At 48.0% G+C, this 22,755-nt stretch overlaps 1 protein-coding gene across 1 annotated transcript in view; it reads left to right on the forward strand.

Moving 5' to 3' along the window:
- LOC139419538 (kinesin-like protein KIF13A) overlaps positions 1 to 22,755 on the forward strand; it is a 176,412-nt gene that overhangs the window by 126,126 nt on the left and 27,531 nt on the right. Inside the window, exons 22-27 of the mRNA XM_071169505.1 lie at positions 4,760 to 4,924; positions 8,230 to 8,406; positions 11,006 to 11,157; positions 11,371 to 11,503; positions 13,486 to 13,632; positions 17,244 to 17,279. Coding sequence (XP_071025606.1) covers positions 4,760 to 4,924; positions 8,230 to 8,406; positions 11,006 to 11,157; positions 11,371 to 11,503; positions 13,486 to 13,632; positions 17,244 to 17,279 — 810 coding nt within the window. The remainder of the gene's footprint in view (positions 1 to 4,759; positions 4,925 to 8,229; positions 8,407 to 11,005; positions 11,158 to 11,370; positions 11,504 to 13,485; positions 13,633 to 17,243; positions 17,280 to 22,755) is intronic.

A 22,755-nucleotide genomic window follows, 5' to 3' on the forward strand; every position in this document is an offset into this window, starting at 1 on the left:
GTACGCTGTTCCTATCATCAGCTAGCAGGGAGAAGTGAGAGAACAACACACACCTACACAGTACACTGTTCCTATCATCAGCTAGCAGGGAGAAGTGAGAGAACAACACACACCGTCTGTACCCCCTTCTCTGTCTGTACTCTGCACCTGTTTAGGTCTGTACTGAGGTGTGTTGATGTGCTGGGTCTGTACCCCCTTCTCTGTCTGTACTCTGCACCTGTTTAGGTCTGTACTGAGGTGTGTTGATGTGCTGGGTCTGTACCCCTTTCTCTGTCTGTACTCTGCACCTGTTTAGGTCTGTACTGAGGTGTGTTGATGTGCTGGGTCTGTACCCCTTTCTCTGTCTGTACTCTGCACCTGTTTAGGTCTGTACTGAGGTGTGTTGATGTGCTGGGTCTGTACCCCTTTCTCTGTCTGTACTCTGCACCTGTTTAGGTCTGTACTGAGGTGTGTTGATGTGCTGGGTCTGTACCCCTTTCTCTGTCTGTACTCTGCACCTGTTTAGGTCTGTACTGAGGTGTGTTGATGTGCTGGGTCTGTACCCCTTTCTCTGTCTGTACTCTGCACCTGTTTAGGTCTGTACTGAGGTGTGTTGATGTGCTGGGTCTGTACCCCTTTCTCTGTCTGTACTCTGCACCTGTTTAGGTCTGTACTGAGGTGTGTTGATGTGCTGGGTCTGTACCCCTTTCTCTGTCTGTACTCTGCACCTGTTTAGGTCTGTACTGAGGTGTGTTGATGTGCTGGGTCTGTACCCCTTTCTCTGTCTGTACTCTGCACATGTTTAGGTCTGTACTGAGGTGTGTTGATGTGCTGGGTCTGTACCCCTTTCTCTGTCTGTACTCTGCACCTGTTTAGGTCTGTACTGAGGTGTGTTGATGTGCTGGGTCTGTACCCCTTTCTCTGTCTGTACTCTGCACCTGTTTAGGTCTGTACTGAGGTGTGTTGATGTGCTGGGTCTGTACCCCTTTCTCTGTCTGTACTCTGCACCTGTTTAGGTCTGTACTGAGGTGTGTTGATGTGCTGGGTCTGTACCCCTTTCTCTGTCTGTACTCTGCACCTGTTTAGGTCTGTACTGAGGTGTGTTGATGTGCTGGGTCTGTACCCCTTTCTCTGTCTGTACTCTGCACCTGTTTAGGTCTGTACTGAGGTGTGTTGATGTGCTGGGTCTGTACCCCTTTCTCTGTCTGTACTCTGCACCTGTTTAGGTCTGTACTGAGGTGTGTTGATGTGCTGGGTCTGTACCCCCTTCTCTGTCTGTACTCTGCACCTGTTTAGGTCTGTACTGAGGTGTGTTGATGTGCTGGGTCTGTACCCCTTTCTCTGTCTGTACTCTGCACCTGTTTAGGTCTGTACTGAGGTGTGTTGATGTGCTGGGTCTGTACCCCTTTCTCTGTCTGTACTCTGCACCTGTTTAGGTCTGTACTGAGGTGTGTTGATGTGCTGGGTCTGTACCCCCTTCTCTGTCTGTACTCTGCACCTGTTTAGGTCTGTACTGAGGTGTGTTGATGTGCTGGGTCTGTACCCCCTTCTCTGTCTGTACTCTGCACCTGTTTAGGTCTGTACTGAGGTGTGTTGATGTGCTGGGTCTGTACCCCCTTCTCTGTCTGTACTCTGCACCTGTTTAGGTCTGTACTGAGGTGTGTTGATGTGCTGGGTCTGTACCCCCTTCTCTGTCTGTACTCTGCACCTGTTTAGGTCTGTACTGAGGTGTGTTGATGTGCTGGGTCTGTACCCCCTTCTCTGTCTGTACTCTGCACCTGTTTAGGTCTGTACTGAGGTGTGTTGATGTGCTGGGTCTGTACCCCTTTCTCTGTCTGTACTCTGCACCTGTTTAGGTCTGTACTGAGGTGTGTTGATGTGCTGGGTCTGTACCCCTTTCTCTGTCTGTACTCTGCACCTGTTTAGGTCTGTACTGAGGTGTGTTGATGTGCTGGGTCTGTACCCCTTTCTCTGTCTGTACTCTGCACCTGTTTAGGTCTGTACTGAGGTGTGTTGATGTGCTGGGTCTGTACCCCTTTCTCTGTCTGTACTCTGCACCTGTTTAGGTCTGTACTGAGGTGTGTTGATGTGCTGGGTCTGTACCCCCTTCTCTGTCTGTACTCTGCACCTGTTTAGGTCTGTACTGAGGTGTGTTGATGTGCTGGGTCTGTACCCCTTTCTCTGTCTGTACTCTGCACCTGTTTAGGTCTGTACTGAGGTGTGTTGATGTGCTGGGTCTGTACCCCCTTCTCTGTCTGTACTCTGCACCTGTTTAGGTCTGTACTGAGGTGTGTTGATGTGCTGGGTCTGTACCCCCTTCTCTGTCTGTACTCTGCACCTGTTTAGGTCTGTACTGAGGTGTGTTGATGTGCTGGGTCTGTACCCCTTTCTCTGTCTGTACTCTGCACCTGTTTAGGTCTGTACTGAGGTGTGTTGATGTGCTGGGTCTGTACCCCTTTCTCTGTCTGTACTCTGCACCTGTTTAGGTCTGTACTGAGGTGTGTTGATGTGCTGGGTCTGTACCCCTTTCTCTGTCTGTACTCTGCACCTGTTTAGGTCTGTACTGAGGTGTGTTGATGTGCTGGGTCTGTACCCCTTTCTCTGTCTGTACTCTGCACCTGTTTAGGTCTGTACTGAGGTGTGTTGATGTGCTGGGTCTGTACCCCTTTCTCTGTCTGTACTCTGCACCTGTTTAGGTCTGTACTGAGGTGTGTTGATGTGCTGGGTCTGTACCCCTTTCTCTGTCTGTACTCTGCACCTGTTTAGGTCTGTACTGAGGTGTGTTGATGTGCTGGGTCTGTACCCCTTTCTCTGTCTGTACTCTGCACCTGTTTAGGTCTGTACTGAGGTGTGTTGATGTGCTGGGTCTGTACCCCTTTCTCTGTCTGTACTCTGCACCTGTTTAGGTCTGTACTGAGGTGTGTTGATGTGCTGGGTCTGTACCCCTTTCTCTGTCTGTACTCTGCACCTGTTTAGGTCTGTACTGAGGTGTGTTGATGTGCTGGGTCTGTACCCCTTTCTCTGTCTGTACTCTGCACCTGTTTAGGTCTGTACTGAGGTGTGTTGATGTGCTGGGTCTGTACCCCTTTCTCTGTCTGTACTCTGCACCTGTTTAGGTCTGTACTGAGGTGTGTTGATGTGCTGGGTCTGTACCCCTTTCTCTGTCTGTACTCTGCACCTGTTTAGGTCTGTACTGAGGTGTGTTGATGTGCTGGGTCTGTACCCCTTTCTCTGTCTGTACTCTGCACCTGTTTAGGTCTGTACTGAGGTGTGTTGATGTGCTGGGTCTGTACCCCTTTCTCTGTCTGTACTCTGCACCTGTTTAGGTCTGTACTGAGGTGTGTTGATGTGCTGGGTCTGTACCCCTTTCTCTGTCTGTACTCTGCACCTGTTTAGGTCTGTACTGAGGTGTGTTGATGTGCTGGGTCTGTACCCCTTTCTCTGTCTGTACTCTGCACCTGTTTAGGTCTGTACTGAGGTGTGTTGATGTGCTGGGTCTGTACCCCCTTCTCTGTCTGTACTCTGCACCTGTTTAGGTCTGTACTGAGGTGTGTTGATGTGCTGGGTCTGTACCCCTTTCTCTGTCTGTACTCTGCACCTGTTTAGGTCTGTACTGAGGTGTGTTGATGTGCTGGGTCTGTACCCCTTTCTCTGTCTGTACTCTGCACCTGTTTAGGTCTGTACTGAGGTGTGTTGATGTGCTGGGTCTGTACCCCTTTCTCTGTCTGTACTCTGCACCTGTTTAGGTCTGTACTGAGGTGTGTTGATGTGCTGGGTCTGTACCCCTTTCTCTGTCTGTACTCTGCACCTGTTTAGGTCTGTACTGAGGTGTGTTGATGTGCTGGGTCTGTACCCCTTTCTCTGTCTGTACTCTGCACCTGTTTAGGTCTGTACTTAGGTGTGTTGATGTGCTGGGTCTGTACCCCCTTCTCTGTCTGTACTCTGCACCTGTTTAGGTCTGTACTGAGGTGTGTTGATGTGCTGGGTCTGTACCCCTTTCTCTGTCTGTACTCTGCACCTGTTTAGGTCTGTACTGAGGTGTGTTGATGTGCTGGGTCTGTACCCCTTTCTCTGTCTGTACTCTGCACCTGTTTAGGTCTGTACTGAGGTGTGTTGATGTGCTGGGTCTGTACCCCTTTCTCTGTCTGTACTCTGCACCTGTTTAGGTCTGTACTGAGGTGTGTTGATGTGCTGGGTCTGTACCCCTTTCTCTGTCTGTACTCTGCACCTGTTTAGGTCTGTACTGAGGTGTGTTGATGTGCTGGGTCTGTACCCCCTTCTCTGTCTGTACTCTGCACCTGTTTAGGTCTGTACTGAGGTGTGTTGATGTGCTGGGTCTGTACCCCTTTCTCTGTCTGTACTCTGCACCTGTTTAGGTCTGTACTGAGGTGTGTTGATGTGCTGGGTCTGTACCCCTTTCTCTGTCTGTACTCTGCACCTGTTTAGGTCTGTACTGAGGTGTGTTGATGTGCTGGGTCTGTACCCCCTTCTCTGTCTGTACTCTGCACCTGTTTAGGTCTGTACTGAGGTGTGTTGATGTGCTGGGTCTGTACCCCTTTCTCTGTCTGTACTCTGCACCTGTTTAGGTCTGTACTGAGGTGTGTTGATGTGCTGGGTCTGTACCCCTTTCTCTGTCTGTACTCTGCACCTGTTTAGGTCTGTACTGAGGTGTGTTGATGTGCTGGGTCTGTACCCCCTTCTCTGTCTGTACTCTGCACCTGTTTAGGTCTGTACTGAGGTGTGTTGATGTGCTGGGTCTGTTCCCCCTGGTGTGTGACAGGTAGCCGGCAGGCTCCACATAGAGCTGATGCGTGTCAGCGGGGCGGTGCCGGACCGGCTGGAGGGGGGAGATGACTCGTCAGAGAACTCCAGTGAGAGCAGCATCTACGATGTGATGGACACTCAGGGAGAGATGGTCCACATGGCCAGGAAACTCACCTGCAGGGTACGTCTCATACACTACTACTGTCTGTCTGGTCCTGGAGGGTTGCTGTCGTCTCCTGCCATTGTGCTTTTGAGCAAGGCACTTACCCCTCTGACTGCTCAACGGGCTTCATAGTAGAACTGTCATCTGTTCTATCTCCTCAGTATATATAACTGTCCTCTGTTCTATCTCCTCAGTATATATAACTGTCCTCTGTTCTATCTCCTCAGTATATATAACTCCTCAGTATATATAACTGTCATCTGTTCTATCTCCTCAGTATATATAACTCCTCAGTATATATAACTGTCCTCTGTTCTATCTCCTCAGTATATATAATTCCTCAGTATATACAGTGCCTTGCGAAAGTATTCGGCCCCCTTGAACTTTGCGACCTTTTGCCACATTTCAGGCTTCAAACATAAAGATATAAAACTGTATTTTTTTGTGAAGAATCAACAACAAGTGGGACACAATCATGAAGTGGAACGACATTTATTGGATATTTCAAACTTTTTTAACAAATCAAAAACTGAAAAATTGGGCGTGCAAAATTATTCAGCGCCTTTACTTTCAGTGCAGCAAACTGTCTCCAGAAGTTCAGTGAGGATCTCTGAATGATCCAATGTTGACCTAAATGACTAATGATGATAAATACAATCCACCTGTGTGTAATCAAGTCTCTGTATAAATGCACCTGCACTGTGATAGTCTCAGAGGTCTGTTAAAAGCTCAGAGAGCATCATGAAGAACAAGGAACACACCAGGCAGGTCCGAGATACTGTTGTGAAGAAGTTTAAAGCCGGATTTGGATACAAAAATATTTTCCAAGCTTTAAACATCCCAAGGAGCACTGTGCAAGCGATAATATTGAAATGGAAGGAGTATCAGACCACTGAAAATCTACCAAGACCTGGCCGTCCCTCTAAACTTTCAGCTCATACAAGGAGAAGACTGATCAGACATGCAGCCAAGAGGCCCATGATCACTCTGGATGAACTGCAGAGATCTACAGCTGAGGTGGGAGACTCTGTCCATAGGACAACAATCAGTCGTATATTGCACAAATCTGGCCTTTATGGAAGAGTGGCAAGAAGAAAGCCATTTCTTAAAGATATCCATAAAAAGTGTCATTTAAAGTTTGCCACAAGCCACCTGGGAGACACACCAAACATGTGGAAGAAGGTTCTCTGGTCAGATGAAATCAAAATTGAACTTTTTGGCAACAATGCAAAACGTTATGTTTGGCGTAAAAGCAACACAGCTGAACACACCATCCCCACTGTCAAACATGGTGGTGGCAGCATCATGGTTTGGGCCTGCTTTTCTTCAGCAGGGACAGGGAAGATGGTTAAAATTGATGGGAAGATGGATGGAGCCAAATACAGGACCATTCTGGAAGAAAACCTGATGGAGTCTGCAAAAGACCTGAGACTGGGACGGAGATTTGTCTTCCAACAAGACAATGATCCAAAACATAAAGCAAAATCTACAATGGAATGGTTAAAAAATAAACATATCCAGGTGTTAGAATGGCCAAGTCAAAGTCCAGACCTGAATCCAAATGCTCTCCATCCAACCTCACTGAGCTCGAGCTGTTTTGCAAGGAGGAATGGGAAAAAATTTCAGTCTCTCGATGTGCAAAACTGATAGAGACATACCCCAAGCGACTTACAGCTGTAATCGCAGCAAAAGGTGGCGCTACAAAGTATTAACTTAAGGGGGCTGAATAATTTTGCACGCCCAATTTTTCAGTTTTTGATTTGTTAAAAAAGTTTGAAATATCCAATAAATGTCGTTCCACTTCATGATTGTGTCCCACTTGTTGTTGATTCATCACAAAAAAATACAGTTTTATATCTTTATGTTTGAAGCCTGAAATGTGGCAAAAGGTCGCAAAGTTCAAGGGGGCCGAATACTTTCGCATGGCACTGTATATAACTCTTCAGTATATATAACTCCTCAGTATATATAACTCCTCAGTAAATATAACTTCTCAGTATATATAACTCCTCAGTATATATAACTCCTCAGTATATATAACTTATCAGTATATATAACTCCTCAGTATATAGAACTCCTCAGTATATAGAACTCCTCAGTATATAGAACTCCTCAGTATATAGAACTCCTCAGTATATAGAACTCCTCAGTATATATAACTCCTCAGTATATAGAACTCCCAGAACCACACGGGGGGACCTAGTGAATGACCTGCAGAGAGCTGGGACCAAAGTAACAAAGCCTACCATCAGTAACACACTACGACGCCAGGGACTCAAATCCTGCAGTGCCAGACATGTCCCCCTGCTTAAGCCAGTACATGTCCAGGCCCGTCTGAAGTTTGCTAGAGAGCATTTGGATGATCCAGAAGAAGATTGGGAGAATGTCATATGGTCAGATGAAACTAAAATATAACTTTTTGGTAAAAACTCAACTCGTCGTGTTTGGAGGACAAAGAATGCTGAGTTGCATCCAAAGAACACCATACCTACTGTGAAGCATGGGGGTGGAAACATCATGCTTTGAGGCTGTTTTTCTGCAAAGGGACCAGGACGACTGATCCGTGTAAAGGTAAGAATGAATGGGGCCATGTATCGTGAGATTTTGAGTGAAAACCTCCTTCCATCAGCAAGGGCATTGAAGATGAAACTTCTTTCAGCATGACAATGATCCCAAACACACCGCCCGGGCAACGAAGGAGTGGCTTCGTAAGAAGCATTTCAAGGTCCTGGAGTGGCCTAGCCAGTCTCCAGATCTCAACCCCATAGAAAATCTTTGGAGGGATTTGAAAGTCCGTGTTGCCCAGCAACAGCCCCAAAACATCACTGCTCTAGAGGAGATCTGCATGGAGGAATGGGCCAAAATACCAGCAACAGTGTGTGAAAACCTTGTGAAGACTTACAGAAAACGTTTGACCTCTGTCATTGCCAACAAAGGGTATATAAAGTATTGAGATAAACCTTTGTTATTGACCAAATACTTAGTTACTACCATAATTTGCAAATAAATTCATAAAAAATCCTACAATGTGATTTTCTGGATTTTTTTTCTCATTTTGTCTGTCATAGTTGAAGTGTACCTATGATGAAAATTACAGGCCTCTCTCATATTTTTAAGTGGGAGAACTTGCACTATTGATGGCTGACTAAATACTTTTTTGCCCCACTGTATAGCTGCTCAGTATATATAACTCTTCAGTATATATATAGCTGCTCAGTATGTGTCTGTGTGTCTTTCGGAGGATTTGGAATAAACAGGAGAACAGTGGATCTGTGTAGATTGGACAATAACGTTGTCTTCTTCGTGGTGTTTTTCTACTACAGGTGCGTATCAGGGAGGCCACGGGGCTGCCTCTCAACCTTTCCAACTTCGTCTTCTGCCAGTACACCTTCTGGGAGGGGGCGGAGCCTACGGTGGCCCCGCCCATGGTCAGCCCAGACACGCCAACCACGCCTCGCACCCCCGACGCCCAGTTCACCGTCCGCTTCGACCACTGCAAGGTAGGGAACGTAGGGTTACAACATTATGGTGACTTTCCTCAACTTCCCAGGTTTCCTGAAATCCCCATTGGAGGAATCTGGATTTCCTCCTGACTACTTCCTGATTTCAGGACTCTTCAACTGGGATTTCTGGGAAACCAATGAATTTTGGAAAAGTTATTTCACATCATCCTCTGCTGGCTGTCACTGACACTAACGCTGAGGATTCTGGTTAGAATATCCCTGCATCCCAAATGGCCCTCTGTTCCCTATTAAGTTGACTACTTTAGACCAGGGCCCATATGTCACCATTATTCTCATGTTTCTGCTCATTGTTGATGTTTGATATAGTATCTCTCTGTGTGTAGGAAGGAGTGTGTGATCTGCTCATTGTTGATGTTTGATATAGTATCTCTCTGTGTGTAGGAAGGAGTGTGTGATCTGCTCATTGTTGATGTTTGATATAGTATCTCTCTGTGTGTAGGAAGGAGTGTGTGATCTGCTCATTGTTGATGTTTGATATAGAATCTCTCTGTGTGTAGGAAGGAGTGTGTGATCTGCTCATTGTTGATGTTTAATATAGTATCTCTCTGTGTGTAGGAGTGTGTGATCTGCTCATTGTTGATGTTTGATATAGTATCTCTCTGTGTGTAGGAGTGTGTGATCTGCTCATTGTTGATGTTTGATATAGTATCTCTCTGTGTGTAGGAAGGAGTGTGTGATCTGCTCATTGTTGATGTTTAATATAGTATCTCTCTGTGTGTAGGAGTGTGTGATCTGCTCATTGTTGATGTTTGATATAGTATCTCTCTGTGTGAAGGAGTGTGTGATCTGCTCATTGTTGATGTTTGATATAGTATCTCTCTGTGTGTAGGAAGGAGTGTGTGATCTGCTCATTGTTGATGTTTGATATAGTATCTCTCTGTGTGTAGGAAGGAGTGTGTGATCTGCTCATTGTTGATGTTTAATATAGTATCTCTCTGTGTGTAGGAGTGTGTGATCTGCTCATTGTTGATGTTTGATATAGTATCTCTCTGTGTGTAGGAAGGAGTGTGTGATCTGCTCATTGTTGATGTTTAATATAGTATCTCTCTGTGTGTAGGAAGGAGTGTGTGATCTGCTCATTGTTGATGTTTGATATAGTATCTCTATGTGTATAGGAGTGTGTGATCTGCTCATTGTTGATGTTTGATATAGTATCTCTCTGTGTGTAGGAAGGAGTGTGTGATCTGCTCATTGTTGATGTTTGATATAGTATCTCTCTGTGTGTAGGAAGGAGTGTGTGATCTGCTCATTGTTGATGTTTAATATAGTATCTCTCTGTGTGTAGGAGTGTGTGATCTGCTCATTGTTGATGTTTGATATAGTATCTCTCTGTGTGAAGGAGTATGTGATCTGCTCATTGTTGATGTTTGATATAGTATCTCTCTGTGTGTAGGAGTGTGTGATCTGCTCATTGTTGATGTTTGATAGAGTATCTCTCTGTGTGTAGGAAGGAGTGTGTGATCTGCTCATTGTTGATGTTTGATATAGTATCTCTCTGTGTGTAGGAGTGTGTGATCTGCTCATTGTTGATGTTTGATATAGTATCTCTCTGTGTGTAGGAAGGAGTGTGTGATCTGCTCATTGTTGATGTTTGATATAGTATCTCTCTGTGTGTAGGAGTGTGTGATCTGCTCATTGTTGATGTTTGATATAGTATCTCTCTGTGTGTAGGAAGGAGTGTGTGATCTGCTCATTGTTGATGTTTGATATAGTATCTCTCTGTGTGTAGGAGTGTGTGATCTGCTCATTGTTGATGTTTGATATAGTATCTCTCTGTGTGTAGGAAGGAGTGTGTGATCTGCTCATTGTTGATGTTTGATATAGTATCTCTCTGTGTGTAGGAGTGTGTGATCTGCTCATTGTTGATGTTTGATATAGTATCTCTCTGTGTGAAGGAAGGAGTGTGTGATCTGCTCATTGTTGATGTTTGATATAGTATCTCTCTGTGTGTAGGAAGGAGTGTGTGATCTGCTCATTGTTGATGTTTGATATAGTATCTCTCTGTGTGTAGGAGTGTGTGATCTGCTCATTGTTGATGTTTGATATAGTATCTCTCTGTGTGTAGGAAGGAGTGTGTGATCTGCTCATCGTTGATGTTTAATATAGAATCTCTCTGTGTGTAGGAGTATGTGATCTGCTCATTGTTGATGTTTGATATAGTATCTCTCTGTGTGTAGGAAGGAGTGTGTGATCTGCTCATTGTTGATGTTTGATATAGTATCTCTCTGTGTGAAGGAAGGAGTGTGTGATCTGCTCATTGTTGATGTTTGATATAGTATCTCTCTGTGTGTAGGAAGGAGTGTGTGATCTGCTCATTGTTGATGTTTGATATAGTATCTCTCTGTGTGTAGGAGTGTGTGATCTGCTCATTGTTGATGTTTGATATAGTATCTCTCTGTGTGTAGGAAGGAGTGTGTGATCTGCTCATTGTTGATGTTTGATATAGTATCTCTCTGTGTGTAGGAAGGAGTGTGTGATCTGCTCATTGTTGATGTTTGATATAGTATCTCTCTGTGTGTAGGAGTGTGTGATCTGCTCATTGTTGATGTTTGATATAGAATCTCTCTGTGTGTAGGAGTGTGTGGTCCATGTGACAGAGGAGTTTTTAGAGTTCATCGCAGACGGGGCGCTGGCCATCGAGGTGTGGGGTCACCGTTGTGCCGGGAACGGACGCTCTCCCTGGGAGCTGGACGCACTGCTGGCCAAGACACGCACTCTACGAGACAGGTACACACACCGTGTGTAGAGCACATACGTATTGTATCATCTCAAGGAAACATAAAGGCATGCACCACACACACACACACCCGTCACTTGCTTGTTGTGTGTAAGTTAGGGCTTGTAAGTAAGCATTTCACGGTAAGGTCTACACCTGCTGTGTTCAGCGCACGCGACAAACAAATGTGTGACAAATAAGTGCCATGTGATTTGTCCCTGCAGGTGGAGTGAGGTGTCTCGTCGTATTGAGCTGTGGGTTTCTATCCAGGAGCTGAATGAGCAGGGGGACTACTCTGATGTAGAGATGCATCCTGGGAAGGACATCGGTACTGGAGGAGTGTTCCAGCTCAGACAGGTAACAGGACAGGACATCAGACTGGAGGAGTGTTCCAGGTCAGACAGGTAACAGGACAGGGAAGGACATCAGACTGGAGGAGTGTTCCAGCTCAGACAGGTAACAGGACAGGACATCAGACTGGAGGAGTGTTCCAGGTCAGACAGGTAACAGGACAGGACATCAGACTGGAGGAGTGTTCCAGGTCAGACAGGTAACAGGACAGGGAAGGACATCAGACTGGAGGAGTGTTCCAGGACAGACAGGTAACAGGGAAGGACATCAGACTGGAGGAGTGTTCCAGGTCAGACAGGTAACAGGACAGGGAAGGACATCAGACTGGAAGAGTGTTCCTGCTCAGACAGGTAACAGGACAGGACATCAGACTGGAGGAGTGTTCCAGGTCAGACAGGTAACAGGACAGGACATCAGACTGGAGGAGTGTTCCAGGTCAGACAGGTAACAGGACAGGGAAGGACATCAGACTGGAGGAGTGTTCCAGGTCAGACAGGTAACAGGACAGGGAAGGACATCAGACTGGAGGAGTGTTCCTGCTCAGATAGGTAACAGGACAGGGAAGGACATCAGACTGGAGGAGTGTTCCAGCTCAGACAGGTAACAGGACAGGACATCAGACTGGAGGAGTGTTCCAGGTCAGACAGGTAACAGGACAGGACATCAGACTGTAGGAGTGTTCCAGGTCAGACAGGTAACAGGACAGGGAAGGACATCAGACTGGAGGAGTGTTCCAGGACAGACAGGTAACAGGACAGGGAAGGACATCAGACTGGAGGAGTGTTCCAGGACAGACAGGTAACAGGACAGGGAAGGACATCAGACTGGAGGAGTGTTCCAGCTCAGACAGGTAACAGGACAGGGAAGGACATCAGACTGGAGGAGTGTTCCAGGTCAGACAGGTAACAGGGAAGGACATCAGACTGGAGGAGTGTTCCAGGTCAGACAGGTAACAGGACAGGGAAGGACATCAGACTGGAGGAGTGTTCCTGCTCAGACAGGTAACAGGACAGGACATCAGACTGGAGGAGTGTTCCAGGTCAGACAGGTAACAGGACAGGACATCAGACTGGAGGAGTGTTCCAGGTCAGACAGGTAACAGGACAGGGAAGGACATCAGACTGGAGGAGTGTTCCAGGTCAGACAGGTAACAGGACAGGACATCAGACTGGAGGAGTGTTCCAGGACAGACAGGTAACAGGACAGGGAAGGACATCAGACTGGAGGAGTGTTCCTGCTCAGACAGGTAACAGGACAGGACATCAGACTGGAGGAGTGTTCCAGGTCAGACAGGTAACAGGACAGGGAAGGACATCAGACTGGAGGAGTGTTCCAGCTCAGACAGGTAACAGGACAGGACATCAGACTGGAGGAGTGTTCCAGGTCAGACAGGTAACAGGACAGGACATCAGACTGTAGGAGTGTTCCAGGTCAGACAGGTAACAGGACAGGGAAGGACATCAGACTGGAGGAGTGTTCCAGGACAGACAGGTAACAGGACAGGGAAGGACATCAGACTGGAGGAGTGTTCCAGGACAGACAGGTAACAGGACAGGGAAGGACATCAGACTGGTGGAGTGTTCCAGGTCAGACAGGTAACAGGACAGGGAAGGACATCAGACTGGAGGAGTGTTCCAGGACAGACAGGTAACAGGACAGGACATCAGACTGGAGGAGTGTTCCAGGACAGACAGGTAACAGGACAGGGAAGGACATCAGACTGGAGGAGTGTTCCAGGACAGACAGGTAACAGGACAGGGAAGTACATCAGACTGGAGGAGTCTGTCAGTTTGTCAGATGTTTTCAGCTCTTTAAAGTAGAGTGATGTCAAGATGAAACCACGTCCCACGACATCGGTTGTGTAGATCCAGTTATGAATGGAAAAGATGAGCGCCGTCTAAGTTCCCGGTTTTCTTCTGTGTTTATCTTCATTGTAATTGTCCGTCTGTATGCTAAGCAGGTTATATGGATGGTGTGTGTGTTCTCAGGGTCACTCGCGCAGGCTGCAGGTGTGTGTGAAGCAGGTGCAGGACTCTGGGACTCTGCCTCTGCTGGTGGAGACTGTTCTGTCTGTCTCTATCGGCTGTGTGTCAGCACGCTCCACCAAGCTACAGAGAGCCCTGGACAGCTACCAGGTCAGTAGCATACACACTATCACACACACACCACTACACACACACACACCACTACACACACACACACACACACACACACACACACCACTACACACACACACACCTACACACACACACCACTACACACACACACAGTTACATGTGCACACACACACCACTACACAATCACACACACATATTTCTATAATAGTTTGTAAGAGATGTGTCAGTGTGGCAGTGTTGTATATCACATTTGCTTCCTCTATATATGTAAAATGTGCTGTATTGGTCAAGGAGACTCATGTAGCGCGGTGGTGGAGGTGGTGATGGTGGTTGTGGTGATGGAGGTGGTGGTGGTGGTGGTGGTGATGGTGGTGATGATGATGATGGTGGTGATGGTGGTGAAGGTGATGGTGGTGATGGTGGTGATGATGATGGTGGTGATGGTGGTGGAGGTGATGGTGGTGATGATGATGATGGTGGTGGGGATGGTGGTGGTGGTGGTGATGGGTGTGGGGGTGGTGGTGGTGGTGGTGATGATGATGGTGGTGGAGGTGATGGTGGTGATGATGATGATGGTGGTGGGGATGGTGGTGGTGATGGGTGTGGGGGTGGTAATGGTGGTGGTAGTGGTGGTGGTGATGGTGGTGGTAGTGATGGTGGAGGTGGTGATGGTGGTGGTAGTGATGGTGGAGGTGGTGGTGGTGGCGGTGATGGTGGAGGTGGTGGTGGTGATGGTGATGGTGGTGGTAGTGATGGTGGTAGTGATGGTGGAGGCGGTGGTGGTAGTGATGGTGGAGGTGGTGATGGTGGTGGTAGTGATGGTGGTGGTAGTGATGGTGGAGGTGGTGATGGTGGTGGTAGTGATGGTGGTGGTGGTGGTGGTAGTGATGGTGGAGGTGGTGATGGTGGTGGTAGTGATGGTGGTGGTAGTGATGGTGGTGGTGGTGGTGGTAGTGATGGTGGTGGTGTGGTGACTAGCTGTGGTGGTTCTGGTTCTGGGCCTACTGACATGGCTAAATCCTGGGCTGCTGTAAATCTAATGAATGTTGCAGAATGTATCGGTTCATATTAGTGTAACACATACAGAGACACACACCAGGCCCTGGGATGAGACTCCAGCACTAGACTGTAGTTCTACTGCCTAATGGTGGACTGGAGATATCTACAGTATTACAATACTGTACTGTGTATCTGGACATGATGAAATCCTAGCAGTAATCACTCTCTGCATCCTGTAGTTTTCAGATGGAGGATCCTTAGGCCATCATGTCAAAGCTGTCTGGTGTAGGGAAAGAAAGGTGCCAGTCATCAATTATTCCACTGGAGGGAGACAGCTGTAGAATGATGGAACCACAGAAATATATTCATCTCCTGTGTAGAATGTAGAAAAGTCGACATATTTTTCTGTTGTGTATCAATCAAATCCTTTGAGTGATCTGATTAGGCTGTCCTCTAGTTGGACTACAATTTTTCAGCTTAAGTTGACTACAGCGTTTCAGCTGTGGCGCTGCACCACACCAAAATCGTTGTTGCCATGCCTATAACGGTTTTCTTCTGTTGAAGGAGAAGACCAAAGCTCAGCGTGGTTAGTGTTCATCTTATTTAATAATAAATCCAAACTGAACACTTCAATTTACAAAAACAACAAATGTGAAAACCGAAAACAGTACCGTGTGGTGTAAAACACAGACACGGAAACAAACACCCACAAACCAACAGTGAAACCCAGGCTACCTAAGTATGATTCTCAATCAGAGACAACTAATGACACCTGCCTCTGATTGAGAACCATACTAGGCCGAACACAGAAAAACAACCTAGACACACAAAACATAGAATGGCCACCCAACTCACGTCCTGACCAACTAAAACAAACAATTAACACAATAACTAGGGTCAGAACGTGACAACGCCCCCCAAAATATGTAACATAAAACAAATATTTCTGCCGAGGCGAACGTTGAAGAGGCTAGAACATTCCACATTCACTTTTCCTCTTCAAGCAAAACGAGGCGTGAATAGAATCTATGTACAGTTGAGGTTGGAAGTTTACATACACTTAGGTTGGAGTCATTAAAACTCAATTTTCAACCACTCCACAAAGTTCTTGTTAACAAACTATAGTTTTGGCAAGTCGGTTAGGACATCTACTTTGTGCATGACACAAGTAATTTTTCCAACAATTGTTTACAGACTTATAATTCATTTATAATTCACTGTATCACAATTCCAGTGGGTCAGAAGTTTACATACACTAAGTTGACTGTGCCTTTAAACAGCTAGGAAAAAATGTAGTCATGGCTTTAGAAGCTTCTGATAGGCTAATTGACATCATTTGAGTCAATTGGAGGTGTACCTGTGGATGTATTTCAAGACCTACATTCAAACTCAGTGCCTCTTTGCTTGACATCATGGAAAAATCTAAAGAAATCAGCCAAGACCTCAGAAAAGACCTCCACAAGTCTGGTTCATCCTTGGGAGCAATTTCCAAATGCCTGAAGGTACCACGTTCGTCTGTACAAACAACAGTATGCAAGTAGAAACACCATGGGACCACGTAGCATCATACCGCTCAGGAAGGAGACGTGTTCTGTCTTCTAGAGATTAACGTACTTTGGTGCAAAAAGTGCAAACCAATACCAGAACAACAGCAAAGGACCTTGTGAAGATGCTGTAGGAAACAGGTACAACAGTATCTATATCCACAGTAAAACGAGTCCTATATCGACATAACCTGAAAGGCCGCTCAGCAAGGAAGAAGCCACTGCTCCAAAACCGCCATAAAAACATCCAGACTACAGTTTTCAACTGCACACGGGGACAAAGATCGTACTTTTTGGAGGAATTTGCTGTTTTTAATTTTGTTATACTCTTGTGAATTCTATGGTTTTTACTAGATTACTTGTAGTTTTTCATGTTGTTTGTCTGTCATTTTTGTAATGACTTGGTGCTGCCTATCTTGGCCAGGACGCTCTTGAAAAATAGATTTTAAATCTCAATGAGCCCTTCCTGGTTAAATAAAAGTTAAATCATGTTTAAACATTTTTTATGTTCATTCATTTTGGAGCACAATGTTCTTTTAAAAAGTCAACAGAACTGAGCTTCTCAGTTATTCTACATACAGACGATCTGGGAGGTCATTTTAACGTAGAGGGACCAGGAAGCAGCCTTCTACCCTCCACTGCTACACACTTTCCCAGAGGAAATAGAACGATGTGATTGGTCAGCCAGTGACACCTCCAGGCCACTGACCCAGAGTTGTCCACTGCTACACACTTTCCCAGAGGAAATAGAACGATGTGATTGGTCAGCCAGTGACACCTCCAGGCCACTGACCCAGAGTTGTAGTGGATTTACGTTTGACATTTTGGTCATTTAGCAGACGCTCTTATCCAGAGAGACTTGCAGACAGTGGAGAGGTGTGTAGGTTACTACTCCTGTCTGTCTGTCTGTTTGTCTGTCTGTCTGTCTGTCTGCCTCTCTGTCTGTCTGTCTGTCTGTCTGTTTGCCTGTCTGTCTGTTTGCCTGTCTTGTCTGTCTGTCTGCCTGTCTGTCTGTCTGTTTGCCTGTCTTGTCTGTCTGCCTGTCTGACTGAGTGTACTGTACTGTGCTGTATTCTGTCCTGCCAGAGGGAGGAGGAGGATGGAGATATGGATAGTTATCAGGTAAACTGTAACTCCTCAGTCTGCTGTTGTTGCTGCTGCTGCTGCTGCTGCATGGATGGTGCTGCCTCCTACTACAGCGAGGGTAGAAATATTCACATAACTTCTGGAAAACCTTGGAATTGTTTTAGATTTCCCAGAAATGTTCAACCCTAACTACTGCCGATGATGACGAGGCACGATGGATGGAAACCAGCTTCTGCTCATGTGCTTGCAGACAGTGGGTTCCACTAAGAAGGGTGGGCAGGGGAAACAGGAGACTAGAGGAGTAGGAGACAGGAGACTAGAGGGGTGGGAAACAGGAGACAGGAGACTAGAGGAGTAGCAGAAAGTGGGTTCCACTAAGAAGGGTGGGCAGGGGAAACAGGAGACTAGAGGAGTAGGAGACAGTGGGTTCCACTAAGAAGGGTGGGCAGCGGAAACAGGAGACAGGAGACTAGAGGAGTAGGAGGTAGGAAACAGGAGGCTGGAGGAGTAGGAGGTAGGAGGCTAGAGGAGTAGCAGACAGTGGGTTCCACTAAGAAGGGTGGGCAGGGGGTGGGAAACAGGAGACTAGAGGAGTAGGGGGTAGGAGACTAGAGGAGTAGGAGGCAGGAGACTAGAGGAGTAGGAGACAGGAGACTAGAGGAGTAGGAGGCAGGAGACTAGAGGAGTAGGAGGCAGGAGACTAGAGGAGTAGGAGACAGGAGGCTAGAGGAGTAGGAGACAGGAGACTAGAGGGGTAGGAGACAGGAGACTAGAGGAGTAGGAGACTAGAGGAGTAGGAGACAGGAGACTAGAGGAGTAGGAGACAGGAGACTAGAGGGGTAGGAGACAGGTGACTAGAGGGGTAGGAGACAGGAGACTAGAAGAGTAGGAGACAGGAGACTAGAGGAGTAGGAGACAGGAGACTAGAGGAGTAGGAGACAGGAGACTAGAGGAGTAGGAGACAGGAGACTAGAGGAGTAGGAGACAGGAGACTAGAGGGGTAGGAGACAGGAGGCTAGAGGAGTAGGAGGCAGGAGACTAGAGGAGTAGGAGGCAGGAGACTAGAGAAGTAGGAGACAGGAGACTAGAGGAGTAGGAGACAGGAGGCTAGAGGAGTAGGAGACAGGAGACTAGAGGAGTAGGAGACAGGAGACTAGAGGGGTAGGAGACAGGAGACTAGAGGAGTAGGAGACAGGAGACTAGAGGAGTAGGAGACAGGAGACTAGAGGGGTAGGGGGTAGGAAACAGGAAACTAGAGGAGTAGGAGACAGGAGACTAGAGGAGTAGGAGACAGGAGACTAGAGGAGTAGGAGACAGGAGACTAGAGGGGTAGGAGACAGGAGACTAGAGGAGTAGGAGACAGGAGACTAGAGGGGTAGGAGACAGGAGACTAGAGGAGTAGGAGACAGGAGACTAGAGGGGTAGGAGACAGGAGACTAGAGGAGTAGGAGACAGGAGACTAGAGGAGTAGGAGGCAGGAGACTAGAGGAGTAGGAGACAGGAGACTAGAGGGGTAGGAGACAGGAGACTAGAGGAGTAGGAGACAGGAGACTAGAGGAGTAGGAGACAGGAGACTAGAGGAGTAGGAGACAGGAGGCTAGAGGAGTAGGAGACAGGAGACTAGAGGAGTAGGAGACAGGAGACTAGAGGGGTAGGAGACAGGAGACTAGAGGAGTAGGAGACAGGAGACTAGAGGAGTAGGAGACAGGAGACTAGAGGAGTAGGAGACAGGAGACTAGAGGAGTAGGAGGCAGGAGACTAGAGGAGTAGGAGACAGGAGACTAGAGGGGTAGGAGACAGGAGACTAGAGGAGTAGGAGACAGGAGACTAGAGGAGTAGGAGACAGGAGACTAGAGGAGTAGGAGACAGGAGACTAGAGGAGTAGGAGACAGGAGACTAGAGGAGTAGGAGACAGGAGACTAGAGGGGTAGGAGACAGGAGGCTAGAGGAGTAGGAGGCAGGAGACTAGAGGAGTAGGAGGCAGGAGACTAGAGAAGTAGGAGACAGGAGACTAGAGGAGTAGGAGACAGGAGGCTAGAGGAGTAGGAGACAGGAGACTAGAGGAGTAGGAGACAGGAGACTAGAGGGGTAGGAGACAGGAGACTAGAGGAGTAGGAGACAGGAGACTAGAGGAGTAGGAGACAGGAGACTAGAGGAGTAGGAGACAGGAGACTAGAGGAGTAGGAGACAGGAGACTAGAGGAGTAGGAGACAGGAGACTAGAGGGGTAGGAGACAGGAGACTAGAGGAGTAGGAGACAGGAGACTAGAGGAGTAGGAGACAGGAGACTAGAGGAGTAGGAGACAGGAGACTAGAGGGGTAGGAGACAGGAGACTAGAGGGGTAGGAGACAGGAGACTAGAGGAGTAGGAGACAGGAGACTAGAGGAGTAGGAGACAGGAGACTAGAGGAGTAGGAGACAGGAGACTAGAGGGGTAGGAGACAGGAGACTAGAGGAGTAGGAGACAGGAGACTAGAGGAGTAGGAGACAGGAGACTAGAGGAGTAGGAGACAGGAGACTAGAGGGGTAGGAGACAGGAGACTAGAGGGGTAGGAGACAGGAGACTAGAGGAGTAGGAGACAGGAGACTAGAGGAGTAGGAGACAGGAGACTAGAGGAGTAGGAGACAGTGGGTTCCACTAAGAAGGGTGGGCAGGGGAAACAGGAGACAGGAGACTAGAGGAGTAGGAGGTAGGAAACATGAGGCTGGAGGAGTAGGAGGTAGGAGGCTAGAGGAGTAGGAGGCAGGAGACTAGAGGAGTAGGAGACAGGAGACTAGAGGAGTAGGAGGCAGGAGACTAGAGGAGTAGGAGACAGGAGACTAGAGGAGTAGGAGGCAGGAGACTAGAGGAGTAGGAGGCAGGAGACTAGAGGAGTAGGAGACAGGAGGCTAGAGGAGTAGGAGACAGGAGACTAGAGGGGTAGGAGACAGGAGACTAGAGGAGTAGGAGACAGGAGACTAGAGGGGTAGGAGACAGGAGACTAGAGGAGTAGGAGACAGGAGACTAGAGGAGTAGGAAACAGGAAACTAGAGGAGTAGGAGACAGGAGACTAGAGGAGTAGGAGACAGGAGACTAGAGGAGTAGGAGACAGGAGACTAGAGGGGTAGGAGACAGGAGACTAGAGGAGTAGGAGACAGGAGACTAGAGGGGTAGGAGACAGGAGACTAGAGGAGTAGGAGACAGGAGACTAGAGGAGTAGGAGGCAGGATACTAGAGGAGTAGGAGACAGGAGACTAGAGGGGTAGGAGACAGGAGACTATAGGAGTAGGAGACAGGAGACTAGAGGAGTAGGAGACAGGAGACTAGAGGAGTAGGAGACAGGAGACTAGAGGAGTAGGAGACAGGAGACTAGAGGAGTAGGAGACAGGAGACTAGAGGGGTAGGAGACAGGAGGCTAGAGGAGTAGGAGGCAGGAGACTAGAGGAGTAGGAGGCAGGAGACTAGAGGAGTAGGAGGCAGGAGACTAGAGAAGTAGGAGACAGGAGACTAGAGGAGTAGGAGACAGGAGGCTAGAGGAGTAGGAGACAGGAGACTAGAGGAGTAGGAGACAGGAGACTAGAGGGGTGGGAAACAGGAGACTAGAGGGGTAGGGGGTAGGAAACAGGAAACTAGAGGAGTAGGAGGCAGGAGACTAGAGGAGTAGGAGACAGGAGACTAGAGGAGTAGGAGACAGGAGACTAGAGGAGTAGGAGACAGGAGACTAGAGGGGTAGAAAACAGGAGACTAGAGGGGTAGGAGACAGGAGACTAGAGGAGTAGGAGACAGGAGACTAGAGGAGTAGGAGACAGGAGACTAGAGGAGTAGGAGACAGGAGACTAGAGGGGTAGGGGGTAGGAAACAGGAAACTAGAGGAGTAGGAGACAGGAGACTAGAGGAGTAGGAGACTAGAGGAGTAGGAGACAGGAGACTAGAGGAGTAGGAGACAGGAGACTAGAGGGGTAGGAGACAGGAGACTAGAGGGGTAGGAGACAGGAGACTAGAGGAGTAGGAGACAGGAGACTAGAGGAGTAGGAGACAGGAGACTAGAGGAGTAGGAGACAGGAGACTAGAGGGGTAGGAGACAGGAGACTAGAGGGGTAGGAGACAGGAGACTAGAGGAGTAGGAAACAGGAAACTAGAGGAGTAGGAGACAGGAGACTAGAGGAGTAGGAGACAGGAGACTAGAGGAGTAGGAGACAGGAGACTAGAGGGGTAGGAGACAGGAGACTAGAGGAGTAGGAGACAGGAGACTAGAGGGGTAGGAGACAGGAGACTAGAGGAGTAGGAGACAGGAGACTAGAGGAGTAGGAGGCAGGATACTAGAGGAGTAGGAGACAGGAGACTAGAGGGGTAGGAGACAGGAGACTATAGGAGTAGGAGACAGGAGACTAGAGGAGTAGGAGACAGGAGACTAGAGGAGTAGGAGACAGGAGACTAGAGGAGTAGGAGACAGGAGACTAGAGGAGTAGGAGACAGGAGACTAGAGGGGTAGGAGACAGGAGGCTAGAGGAGTAGGAGGCAGGAGACTAGAGGAGTAGGAGGCAGGAGACTAGAGGAGTAGGAGGCAGGAGACTAGAGAAGTAGGAGACAGGAGACTAGAGGAGTAGGAGACAGGAGGCTAGAGGAGTAGGAGACAGGAGACTAGAGGAGTAGGAGACAGGAGACTAGAGGGGTGGGAAACAGGAGACTAGAGGGGTAGGGGGTAGGAAACAGGAAACTAGAGGAGTAGGAGGCAGGAGACTAGAGGAGTAGGAGACAGGAGACTAGAGGAGTAGGAGACAGGAGACTAGAGGAGTAGGAGACAGGAGACTAGAGGGGTAGAAAACAGGAGACTAGAGGGGTAGGAGACAGGAGACTAGAGGAGTAGGAGACAGGAGACTAGAGGAGTAGGAGACAGGAGACTAGAGGAGTAGGAGACAGGAGACTAGAGGGGTAGGGGGTAGGAAACAGGAAACTAGAGGAGTAGGAGACAGGAGACTAGAGGAGTAGGAGACTAGAGGAGTAGGAGACAGGAGACTAGAGGAGTAGGAGACAGGAGACTAGAGGGGTAGGAGACAGGAGACTAGAGGGGTAGGAGACAGGAGACTAGAGGAGTAGGAGACAGGAGACTAGAGGAGTAGGAGACAGGAGACTAGAGGAGTAGGAGACAGGAGACTAGAGGGGTAGGAGACAGGAGACTAGAGGGGTAGGAGACAGGAGACTAGAGGAGTAGGAGACAGGAGACTAGAGGAGTAGGAGACAGGAGACTAGAGGGGTAGGAGACAGGAGACTAGAGGAGTAGGAGACAGGAGACTAGAGGGGTAGGGGGTAGGAAACAGGAAACTAGAGGAGTAGGAGACAGGAGACTAGAGGGGTAGGGGTAGGAGGCTAGAGGAGTAGGGGGTAGGAGACAGGAGACTAGAGGGGTAGGAGACAGGAGACTAGAGGAGTAGGAGACAGGAGACTAGAGGAGTAGGAGACAGGAGACTAGAGGAGTAGGAGACAGGAGACTAGAGGGGTAGGAGACAGGAGACTAGAGGGGTAGGAGACAGGA

Source organism: Oncorhynchus clarkii, chromosome 2 (genome assembly GCF_045791955.1).
Source record: "Oncorhynchus clarkii lewisi isolate Uvic-CL-2024 chromosome 2, UVic_Ocla_1.0, whole genome shotgun sequence".
Taxonomy (NCBI): Eukaryota; Metazoa; Chordata; class Actinopteri; order Salmoniformes; family Salmonidae; genus Oncorhynchus; species Oncorhynchus clarkii.